This window comes from Cydia fagiglandana, chromosome 16 (genome assembly GCF_963556715.1).
Source record: "Cydia fagiglandana chromosome 16, ilCydFagi1.1, whole genome shotgun sequence".
Classification (NCBI taxonomy): domain Eukaryota; kingdom Metazoa; phylum Arthropoda; class Insecta; order Lepidoptera; family Tortricidae; genus Cydia; species Cydia fagiglandana.
This window is the reverse complement of record NC_085947.1, coordinates 4,009,506-4,021,754: the sequence shown is the minus strand read 5'-3', so window position 1 is coordinate 4,021,754 and position 12,249 is coordinate 4,009,506. Positions and strand designations below refer to the sequence as shown.

General features: G+C 41.1%; 1 protein-coding gene across 1 annotated transcript in view; it reads right to left on the bottom strand.

Annotated features, from left to right (window-relative positions):
- LOC134672199 (uncharacterized) overlaps positions 1-12,249 on the bottom strand; it is an 81,672-nt gene that overhangs the window by 24,569 nt on the left and 44,854 nt on the right. Inside the window, exons 4-6 of the mRNA XM_063530099.1 lie at positions 8,562-8,695; positions 7,144-7,333; positions 6,403-6,616 (exon numbers count right to left, since the gene is read on the bottom strand). Of these exons, the coding sequence (XP_063386169.1) occupies positions 6,403-6,616; positions 7,144-7,333; positions 8,562-8,695 (538 nt within the window). The remainder of the gene's footprint in view (positions 1-6,402; positions 6,617-7,143; positions 7,334-8,561; positions 8,696-12,249) is intronic.

Below are 12,249 nucleotides of genomic sequence, written 5' to 3'. Positions count from 1 at the left end.
GCCCTCCGAGCTGGAGCCCATGAGAATCCAAATCGGTCAAGTGTGAGAGGTGCCAGCAAGTGAATTGTTCAAAATACAGGTAATATAATAGGCTACTTTCCTACTAGTCAAATCAGCTTCTTTTTTAGAACTGTCAAAACGATTTTCTAATATGGAATTCATATGAAACTTGTGTAGTGACGTCACAGTCAACTCACCTACTTTTTATACTTCCATCCGACTTATTAAATATAAATTATGTTTAAAAATATCTGCTATCTATGTTTTTCTAATAATTATCTGGTGCTTTATTTCGTGCACGGTGTGAAATAATTGATTTTAAGTATAGGAAAGTACCCAATTTTATGCGAATTAAGCGAATGAAAAAATCTGTAAGGCTAAGATGGTCGGTTCTTTATCATTTGTCATTTGTCACCATGCCTGTCACGTCCTAACAAATATGTAAGCGCGAAAGTGACGCATAGCATGACACGTGATAAAAATGCGACCCTGATACCGCTCCTGATCTAGGAGAAAATTGAATCACTTTGTTTTCTTCGTGTTATAATTTCTTCTTGTGACAAACTGTAAGTCTGTTCGGAAAGAGAAGAGTCGTGGAATGTATTGGGCCCCATATATTCCACGACTCTTCTCTTTCCGCAGACTCTAGCGGCAATAGAAGCTCTTATGCTACAACAGTCACGTCATTTCCCAGCATTGACCGAGTTGGCTTCGATTCGGCGCGCGTTTCGTATTCTGTACAGATATGATGGTCGTTCTTGTCTACGTGACAGCGTGATAAAACAATATCCGTCACTTTCAAACGCGCTCTGTTAAAAGTGACGGATATTTTGTCACGTGGATAAACCCATCCATAATAGGCCTGCAGATAAAGTTCTTTAGGCTAACGCTTGTTTGAATGATCGGTAACATTGCCTAATTCTTTTTTTATTGTTAACTTACTCGGGGTATAAATGTATGATTGTAGACAAAAACTGACACTCCTGTGGACCATAAATCAAAAATTAGGATAGCCCTTATCGTTTGTTTTTGACATTAGAGAGAAGAAGAGGAAGAGACAGTGAAACACTTAATGTGTGAATGTCACGCCTTCGCCAGACAAAGAATGAAGGACTTTGGAGCAGGATATCTGGAACCAAAGGACTTTAAAACGCTACCCATGAGCTCCATCATCCGACACATGGATATGGTGGGCAAAGCTCTTGAGTAGCTGACGGATCTTCTATAGGGGGTAACTGCATAAAAGATCCCTATGGGTCGAAGTATATCCGCAAGGGCCCCCGAAAACAATAAGGTAAGATAAGACATTAGAGAGACGTGCACCTAATTGCTGTAATTTAAATAATGATGCTGGTGCTACTACAAAAATAGTCAACTTGTATACGCACCTTGATTGAATAGATCTTCATTTGTAAAAGGGAATTAAGTAATAAAAAGCTCATTATAAATATGACCCTAAAGTCAATAACTCCAAATCGACGGCCTCATGTGCCAATCCATCGAGACCCTTTTAATTATAGAGCCCTTTTAGACAATAATGTTGGTTGCATACGAGAAAAGTCTGTATTTAAAATGTGTTAAAGACCATTTTTGCTTGCACATTATTTGATGGTGTCAAATACGTGAAGATCTGACAGGCTAATTAAGCTAAGTATTGTATTGACCTGATTAGTGAGTGACCTAAATATATATGTCAAATCTTGATCGCCATCCATGATTACTTAAGGATATTGTGACTCGTACATGCTTGTAGGCATTGAGATTGATCGAAAATTATAAGTATTATAACAACCAAATTTTTATGTTTTGTCGAATCACTGCAAATTTCTGCAGTAGATTTTATGATGCACTACAGAATCTACGATTTGCACTTTCTACCAGGTGCCTTCCCAGCTAGTCTATGCATCACGACATTGGGTAAATGTGCAGCTACTACACAGTCAAGAAATCGGCTTGCCATACTTATTTTCTTGGATAAAAATGAAAGTATCGAATATAGGTTCCTGTAGGTCACTAGTTCCACTACAATATGCTAATTCACATCGTGTTGTTATTGAGATTTATCCAAATTAATTTGTGTCTTGAATCCCTTTTCTTAAGGGGTCCACAGATTACCAGTTCGCCGGACTATATCAGCCTGTCAGTTGTTCGGAGAGCTGTCAAATTTTGGTTCTAAAGCCTCCTCCACACTCGTGCGCGAATCGCGGCGCGAAGCCGCGAACGCGAGTGTGGCGTCGATTTTCGCAGACAGCGAAATCGACTCCACACTCGCGTTGGCGGCTTCGCCCGCGATCCACGCGCATAGTCTGGAGGGGGCTTAACTGACAGGCCGATATAGTCCGGCGGACTGGTAATCAGTGGGCACAAACGCAAATCCAAACCACAAAATGAATAATTATATTCCCTCGAAGCTAATGTATAGTTTACCTAGATTATCATCTATATTACTTTATGCTTAATTAATAATTACCGGCAACATTCAGCCTCAACATTGGATATTATCTTATATCCGAATAATAAGAACAAAGAACAGTCATTTGTTCCGCAGAGTGGCAGGATGTCCTGAGTGATCTAGACGATAGGATTATTATGTTTGGCCTTGTGGAGTGCAAAATATGTATATCTTTATAGCTATTGGCAAGGCACTAATACTTACGGCTCGATTCGGAAAATGAATTAGATTTCTACTAGACTTCAACAAGTTACGATATGGATAATTTAAAGATATTTGTAAGATAGATATGTCAAATTTGACGTTTCCGCGATTCTAGAGGTCCTCTTGAACGATTTCGACAAGTTATGACTTAGATATCCAAGTCACATCTAGTCGATATCTAATGTAGATCTAGTTGATCTCTAAATCGTCTCTAGATCTTGTGATTATCTCGAAATCCGAATAGGCCTGTTAATATTCGTGGCATTATTTAGAAATTAACAAAAAGCGGCCAAGTGCGAGTCGGACAGAGTCGGACTCGCCCATGAAGGGTTCCGTAGCAGCAAGTAACATAATAAAATTGCGGTTTACGATTATGATAAAACTTCTTACTAGATCTCGTTCAAACCAATTTTCGGTGGAAGTTTGCATGGTATAATGTACATCATATATTTTTTTAGTTTTATCATTCTCTTATTTTAGAAGTTACAGAGGGGGGGACACATTTTACCACTTTTGAAGTGTCTCCCGCGCATACTATTCAGTTAAGTAAAAAAAAAATATTAGAACCTCAATATCATTTTTGAAGACCTATCCATAGATATCCCACACGTATGGGTTTGATGAAAAAAAAAAACAATTTGAGTTTCAGTTCGAAGTATGAGGAACCCCCAAAATTTATTGTTGTTTTTTTATTTTTGTGTAAAAATCTTAATGCGGTTCACAGAATTCATCTACTTACTAAGTTTCAACAGTATAGTTCTTATAGTTTCGGAAAAAAGTGGCTGAGACATACGGACGGACAGACAGACAGACAGACAGACAGACATGACGAATCCATAAGGGTTCGGTTTTTTGCCATTTGGCTACGGAACCCTAAAAAAGGAAGTGATATGATTCCCGCCGACCGGCCGAAGTCGGGCCGCGCCGGAGCGTATTTTTAAAGTGCCTATATGGGTACATTAACTGCCGTATTCGAATTTCAAGATATTCACAAGAGACGACACGTACTAGATCCATTCTAGACACGTTATAGTTTAGATATCAACTAGTTCTTTTTGCAGCGCAATTCGGGCAACCAATGTCACTCTTACGTTAGATAGAGTAAGTATTAGATGTGAATTGGATCTCTAAGTCATATCCTGTGAAAATCGTTCAAGAGTATCTCCAGAATCGCGCAAATGTCAAATTTGACAGGTTAGATCTTAAACATATCGTTATCGTATCTTAGTGATATCTAAAAGATATCTAATAGATGTCTATTTCAAAATCCGAATCGGGCCCTAAGTATGTATGGCCCTAAAAGCTTTGTAATGTTTCATAACATTCACATCACAGGTGTTTCTAATTGCTAACGCCAAGGGCCGACGAAAAGCCAATTATAGGTCTTTATCTGAAATTGGCCATCAATTTAAAATGGGCGGAGAACATCTACAGATTTAGATGGTGAGGTACTTAAATTGCACAATAGGCATGGTTTGTGTTAATGTGATAATTGACCTTTGTACAATACATAAACATCACTCAATTATTCACAAAATGTATTTAGGTCCAGTACAAAAATTATTAACGTTTATTTTAAGTTATAAACAGATGGATATCATCTCGACATCTTATATTTGAAAGTAGATAGGCACTCCGTAATTGTATCGCCGGTTTTAATGACAGCTCGACAGGTAAAGATGTATATTTATTTATTTATATGAGCCTAGATTGTCCCACTGCTGGGCAAAGGCTTCCCTCCTCCCCACGTATCCCGTCTCCCACCTATTCCTGTCAAAGGCGTCGAGGTAATGACCAGATATAGTGCATAATTATTTTCCATCGTATTTTCACGGAAACGTACGAACGTGTCTTGCTGTTTCAGTCAGTCTCGGTACAAAAAGTACTGAGGTTGACTGAAGTAGCATGACAAATACGAACGTTTCCGAGAAAATACGATGGAAAACATGCACTACATCTGCAGGGTTCGTTATTTATTTAGTTAGAATCTAATATCGGGACCCTGACATACAGATTTTAAGCAGGGCATACGCTGCCCCTGGCGGATTGCTTTTTGTTTTTCTTCCTTGACTTCTGGGGCGGCGAAACGTATTGGCCCGGGACGCCAAATTTCAAAATGCGCCCCTGATTTTAAGTGAGTATATGTTACAGTGATAGGTATGGGGTTTTTCTTGGTCACTGTCTTTATGGTTTTAATTAAGTTACTATATTTATTTTAAATCAAATTGTTTTCAAACTGAATATATCGAGCCACTTAGTCACCATCCTGTCTTTAATGTCGATCTGAACGGATGCATTTACGCACGAAGTGAATGTAATGCTTAATTGTTGACTAACAAGTATTTGGAAATGGCTCACTTTCCGGCGTTAAAATATAAGACTTACTTCAAGGCAATTCTGCTACGTATTATTATATATGTATGTAGTAATTATACAAAGCTAGAGTAAGAACGTGGTAATAACGTAGGTACACCCAAATAAATTAAGTTCCTATTAGCCATTTTGTACTTCGCCTCAGTGACAATAGTACGAGTATTTAGTCTCTATGGACTTTCATATTAATTGTCGGTATCGTCTTGGGTCGTCCCATTCGTTTTTCGTAAAATTCTTAAATTAGTCCTATTCTGCTTTCGTCACTCATTCTACATTCGTTCCAATCGTTGGTGGCTTTCGATGTAGATTGAGTGACGAAAGCAAAATAGGACTAATTTAAGAACTTGACGAAAAACGAATGGGACGACCCAAGACGATACCTAATTGTCACTGTGATAAGGTACGAAATGGGTCGGAAATGAAATCTCAGTACGTTATATTATTTTTACTCCAATCAGGCACTGGAATTTTTAAGTATATTGTCAATCCAGTCCAGACGCCCTAACGCGAAAACGAGATTCATAATTTCTTTATCTGCCTCGCTCGAATATGCAAGAGCGATAGAGAGACAGAAAATGTTTTTCGATTTTTCGATGTTTGCGGTAGGTATGGCCATCCCTGTATAATTTAGTAGGTGAGTGAATGTCCACTCAAAGTCACATGTGGCTAAAGTTTCATCACACGACACAGACACCTACATTTCGCGATACGATCATGGCTCCAATTACTTACATAACGGCTTTTGTACTTATCTCATTACATTTGCTACTAAAAACACTCTTAACTGATCCTAGGTGGACTTTATTACGTTTGAAATAAGGGTTATAATGGCCATTTGACAGGGACGATGGTGCCTCATTACGAGATATCACGTCTATGTATGAAATATTATGTTACAAATGTTAAGTACTCATTTTGTGACTGACCCACTTTTGGTTGAGGAATTATACGATAATATTCACTATATCAAGTGGTTACTTAATTTATTTTGTTGAAATGGGAAACTTGCCAGCTGGCAGATTGGTGAAGTCTTGAGAGCTGAAAACGTGCTTAAAACGTGACTGTACGAGCACAGATTATATAGGTACCTAATAGTTCTTTCGGACAGATACTTATCTCTCAAAGAAAACGCAAATACCTACCGTTTTAAAACCTACACAAAAATACAATAGAATGACCTTCAACGCGCCGCTCCCTGCACCGCGCGCACCGGCACAATGCTAGGGTTGCCGACGCCACGTAGGTATAAATCTGAGCTTGCGCGTAGAGTTCCGTCGGCCTGGTACGAGTACAACCAAGACCAGAGTAAGGATTATTTCTGTTTCAATTTCTCATGCGTTTTCCGTCAGATAAAGCAAATACTAGGTACTCACCAGCAGCGACATCTCAGTAGTTTTCGGCATCATAGTGACGTCACCGGGCCGCACACCAGGCCCGCAGTACGGCAGCGACGGCCCTCGGTTGGGAATCCTGGGTAAAGGCTCATGCAGCGCTAGCAATGCGGCGTGGAGCCTCGCTCGGGCTGCGGTGATGCCCCCGGCGCCCTTCACTGCGGCTTCTACTACGTCGCCGACGTCTTTTTCCCATCTAGAATAAATTGGAGATATTTAGCAGCCATTCTAGAATATCTCATCGAGATAGAGAATACAACCCACCCCATCTGGTTAAAAGTAAGTGCAGTGAATCTGCACTTTTGTCTCAAGAGATGCCGCTTAGCACGATTGTTTTTGGACCATTCTTACCTGATGGCCCATGGTCCAAATAGCGCTATACCATGCTCTGAGAAACTCCATACTACGCGTCTCGTGTTATAGGGAAGACAGTACCTACATTCTCCTAAACACGCCCTTATGTCCTCCTTACAGCCATGCAACAGCCTACATCCTAGGCTATCCGTGTCAGAGATTGAAATTCCGGATGTCTCAGATCTTTCATGCTTCGAATCAAGTACTAGTACAGTGAAAAAATTACCTGCAACCTCCTAAACAGGCTTGATATCCTCCTTAAGGCTCCGCGATAGCGAACACCTTGGGCTGTGAGCGTCAGAAATTGACGCTCTGGAAATCGGAGATCCTACGTGTCTCGTACTATTGAAGGAGGGGAGGAGAAATTACCTGCATCCTCCTAAACACGCCCTGATATCCTCCTTAAGGCTCCGCGACAGCGTGCACCCTGGGCTGTCCGTGTCAGAGGTTGAGGCTCTTGACGTCTGAGATCCTTCGTGCTTCGAGTCGGGTAGCTCCGCCTCGGTCTTTGGTAAAGATGGCGACACCCGCCCGTTGCTGCCGCCGCCGCTGCCGTAGCCTGAGAAATGGAAAGTATTAGTTTCAAGAGTCATCATCATCATCATCTCAGCCATAAGACGTCCACTGCTGAACTTAGGCCTTCCCCTTTTTTGGGGGGTGAATGCCATAATCGCCACGCTTGGCAGGCGGGTTAGCGATCGCAGTCGAGTACACCGAATTTGAGGAACGCTGCTGCCCGTCCACCACCCGTCTTGGACGTAGTTTAAGGACAAACCCGTTCAGTTCGTTTGGTCCGGGTGTAGTTTCAAGAGTATTAGACGAAGTTGACGGTTAGGAGATATATAAGTTTCTTTTTCGGCGGCAAAGAGAGTCAAAATATGCTTTATATTAAGGTATCTATTTAACTTATACTTATACTTAATGCAGAAAAGAAGTGTTATTTTTGAATCCTGGGCCTAGCTACCCACCGGGTCTTTAGGCCTCACCTATCTTACAATTGATACTTATATGATATATACCTATAGTTACAGATAAAGAATATAACCGTTTGAGATATTATTTATCTACGCTACGAGGCTGCGAGTCAATCGTAGAAAGAAATTGAAGAGGAGGAATCAGATGAAAAGAGACGATGAATAGAGAAAGGCGTCTCAGGAGAGACAGGAGGAGGGGTCTTCTTGCTTACCTACTGAGACATCCCTACTGAGTTGTCAAGTTTGTGAGAGAGTTACCGTGGACCTATTACCCAATCATAAATTTATATATAACTCGAGATATAAAAGTGAAGAAATTTTAACTTAAAATAGAATTACATAAGGTTCAAATTTCTTCAATTTTATGTCTCGAGTTGTCAACTTCTTCCCGCTGTGTATGGCATTGGGGCATCAAGCTATTCCCTCCTACATGTATTGAAATCATCATCATCATTATCATCATATCAGCCAGAGGACGTCCACTGCTGAACATAGGACATTGGGCATTGTATTGAAATATGGTAAAAATATTCAGTCTAGCAAATGTCCGTAGCTCTGGAGAGCTGGGGTCCAAGAGCCGCGGGTCGAAACCTCAGCCCAGTCAGTGATTTTACCCCTGGTTCAAAATTTCTGGTTAAAGGCCTGTGCACACCGGCTGCGTGTGCGTGACGTGCACTTGTGCGTGCGCTGAAATGTTGGAGCCGCACACGCACACGTCACGCAAGCGGTGTGCCGCCTCTCATAAGAATCTGTATACTACAACACCGCACGCACACGCATCCGGTGTGCACAGGCCTTTAAGGCGCTTCTGACCTGAAGAGGTGGAAGGTACACGGCGAGGCCCGCAGGGGGCCGCGAGGTTCCCTCCGTCCACGGCGTCCTCCTCTAGCGAGTCCACGATTATCACTACCTCCTGTTCCTCCTCCTCGGTATACAGTGGGTTAGATCTGCAACACAACAGAACACAATACAATTCGGCTCGATTCGGAAAATGAATTAGATTTCTACTAGGCTTCAACAAGTTACGATATGGATAATTTAAGATATTTATAAGATAGATATGTCAAATTTGACGTTTCCGCGATTCTGGAGGTGCTATTGAATGATTTCGACAAGTTATGACTTAGACATCCAAGTGACATCTAGTCGATATCTAATGTAGATCTAGTTGATCTCTAAATCGTTTCTAGATCATGTGATTATCTCGAAATCCGAATAGGTCTGATTGTTGTACATTATCGTTCAACCCTCCGTTTTTCTTGAACAATATCATTGATAACTTTCAACCCCATATACATAGGTACATGCAGGTACCTTAAAGGATGGCTCACGCTATACCGGGCCGTGCCCGGGCCGAGGCATCCGACATGTCATTTTCTATGACGGCTGATCATGATCGGCGATCACGTGGTGCTTTCCATAGAAAACGAATGTCCTGAAGATCAGGCCCGGCCCCGGCCCGGTCTAATGAGTCATCCTTAATGCACACTCGTACAAACTACGGCGAAAATTATGTTAATATGTATTAATGTAAGTTTTATTATTTACTAGCTGTGCCCGCGGCTCCGCCCGCGCTGAATTCGGTCTGTTCTATTTCTCTCCCTCTCCTCTGAAGGCGGAACTTGAAGTAAAGTTGACAGATGGATATGCTAGAGGACTGTAGTCCAGATAAAATATTTTACAATTAGGTACCACTAAATAAAACTACACTCCAAAAACAATAGCTTTTTTAGCCCTTATTCAAATTTTACACGTGATTTAAACGACAGAGTAGTAGGTGTATATCGGACGATACAGTAAGGTATACGCGCGCGAGCAAAAGCGAAGCGGCTTGCCTGGCTAGAGCGCCACTCACCGTGGTCTTCTTCAGACACCTGAGGAAAACCACGTGCCCTTTGTAACCTCAATGCGTTGCGAGACTTTCGCGAATGATTCGATTTTTTTGGGGAAGGCATGGTAATGCGTATAAAATGCGAGTCCCAAATCATTCGACTCCGCAAACGACCAGTGCCGGATTAAGATATTTTGATGCCCTAAGCATTTTTAGACCATGGTGCCCCCTTTCTCTAGGGTCATCAAGATTATATTGAATTTTTTTTTTGGTCAATTGAGTGACGTTCATTGCCACATTATAGCTGGATATGGAAATCAGTCACATAATTTTATCACGAAAATTGACAATCTTGCAGCAGTAACGTTGCAACAGAGTAATGCTGCTGCAGTCGCCACCTGAATATCACCTTTATCAAATGTTAGAATGTAATTGAAAACGCGAGCGAAGCGAGCGCGAAAATTTTTCGATATAAAAACGCAATTTAATAGACAGTTGGTCATTTTTACTTTTAGTATGAAAATCAGTCACATCATTTTTGCACAAAAATTGACAGTGCTGCAACAGTAACGTTGCAACGCAGTAATGCTGCTGCAGTTGCCACCCGAATATCACCTTTATCACATCTTAGAATGTTATTGAAAACGCGAGCGAAGCGAGCGCGAATATTTTTTCGATATAAAAACGCAATTTGATAGACAATTGTACATTTTTACTTTTAGTATAGAAATCAGACACATCATTTTATCACGAAAATTGACAGTGCTGCAGCAGTAACGTTGCAACAGAGTACTATTTTCGATATAAAAAACGCAATTTGATAGACAGTTGTACATTTTTACTTTTAGTCCCAACCAGGCGCGAATCCAGGATTTCATACAGAGAAGGGATGTGACAGTTTTCTATCAGCCTAGTTTCGCATAGGGCTTGATATTTAAGGGTCTCAGCGAGGTTGTTTTCATACAGAAAAGATGCAAGAAAGCAGAGCTTGGAATTGACCAAGTGAATTGTATTGGCGAAATATGTGAAGGCCCAGCTGCGAAAGAGGAAAGCTTGGATTTGTAAGTAAGTAAGTAAGTAATCATTTATTGTCAGATTATGCAATGTCAGTATACAGATGTTACAATATTATTTGATTAGAGAGTGTCACAATCAACCGGTTTACGGTATACAAATTACGGGTTTGGATCCACGCCCAAGTGTAATTAAGGCAGAAGATCATTTTTGCCGTAAGGGAGAATGCCTTGCATAAGACCTCACGCCGAACTGCAAAAGAGTGTCTTGAAATCGAATCTATGCATGTAATCACGACTCTTCTACTGCTTGCTCTTTGGCTTCACTCGAAAGCGCTACTTGATAGGATGCTTTTAGTTTTCGACTTTCACGGGGCCCCTGAGACCTAACTGCCAAAGTGTTATCACTTTGACAGTTAGGTCTCAGGATCACGGCTAAGTAGCAACTCGCCTTGGCCGACAAATCTGCCGTGCAAGAGAGCAAAATTCGCTATAAAATCGGTAACCTATGTCGAAAAAATCGGCTGACCGCAAGCCCGAAAGCAAGATTTTTTCCATGATTTTGAGGGCGTCCGCGTAAGGTCAAATCGAATGCCTACGTTGGAAATGTTCATACGTACCCTCACTCTCTTACTTTTAGTATGGAAATCAGTCACACCATTTAATGACGAAAATTGACAGTGCCGCAGCAGTAACGTTGCAACAGAGTAATGCTGCTGCAGTTGCCAACCGAATATCACCTTTATCATATCATAGAATGGTTTTGAAAACGCGAGCGAAGCGAGCGCGAAAATTTTTCGATATTAAAACGCAATTTGATAGACAGTTGTACTTTTTTACTTTTAGTATGGAAATCAGTCACATCATTTTATCACGAAAATTTACAGTGCTGCAGCAGTAACGTTGCAACAGAGTAATGCTGCTGCAGTTGCCACTCGAATTTCATCTTTATCATATCACAGAATGGTTTTGAAAACGCGAGCGAAGCGAGCGCGAAAATTTTTCGATATATAAACGCAATTGGATAGACAGTTGTACTTTTTTTACTTTTAGTATGGAAATCGGTCACATCATTTTATCACGAAAATTGACAGTGCTGCAGCAGTAACGTTGCAACAGAGTAATGCTGCTGCAGTTGCCACCCGAATATCATCTTTATCATACCGCAGAATGTTATTGAAAACGCGAGCGAAGCCAGCCCGAAAAATTTTCGATATAAAAAACGCCATTTGATACACAGTTGTACATTTTTAGGGTTCCGTACACAAAGGGTAAAACGGGACCCTATTACCAACTATTACTAAGACTCTGCTGTCCGTCCGTCCGTCTGTCACCAGGCTGTATCTCACGAACCGTGATAGCTAGACAGTTGAAATGTTCAATGATGATCTATTTCTGTTGCCGCTATAACAACAAATACTAAAAACTAAAGAAAATAAAATAAAGATTTAAGTGGGGCTCCCATACAACAAACGTGATTTTAGACCGTAGTTAAGCAACGTCGGGCGGGGTCAAGTACTTGGATGGGTGACCGTTTTATTTTTGCCTGTTTTTGCATTATGGTACGGAACCCTTTGTGCGCGAGTCCGACTCGCACTTGCCCGGTTTTTTTACTTTTAAACCCAACCAGGCGCGAAAAAGTTTGCCCCTCCTTCCT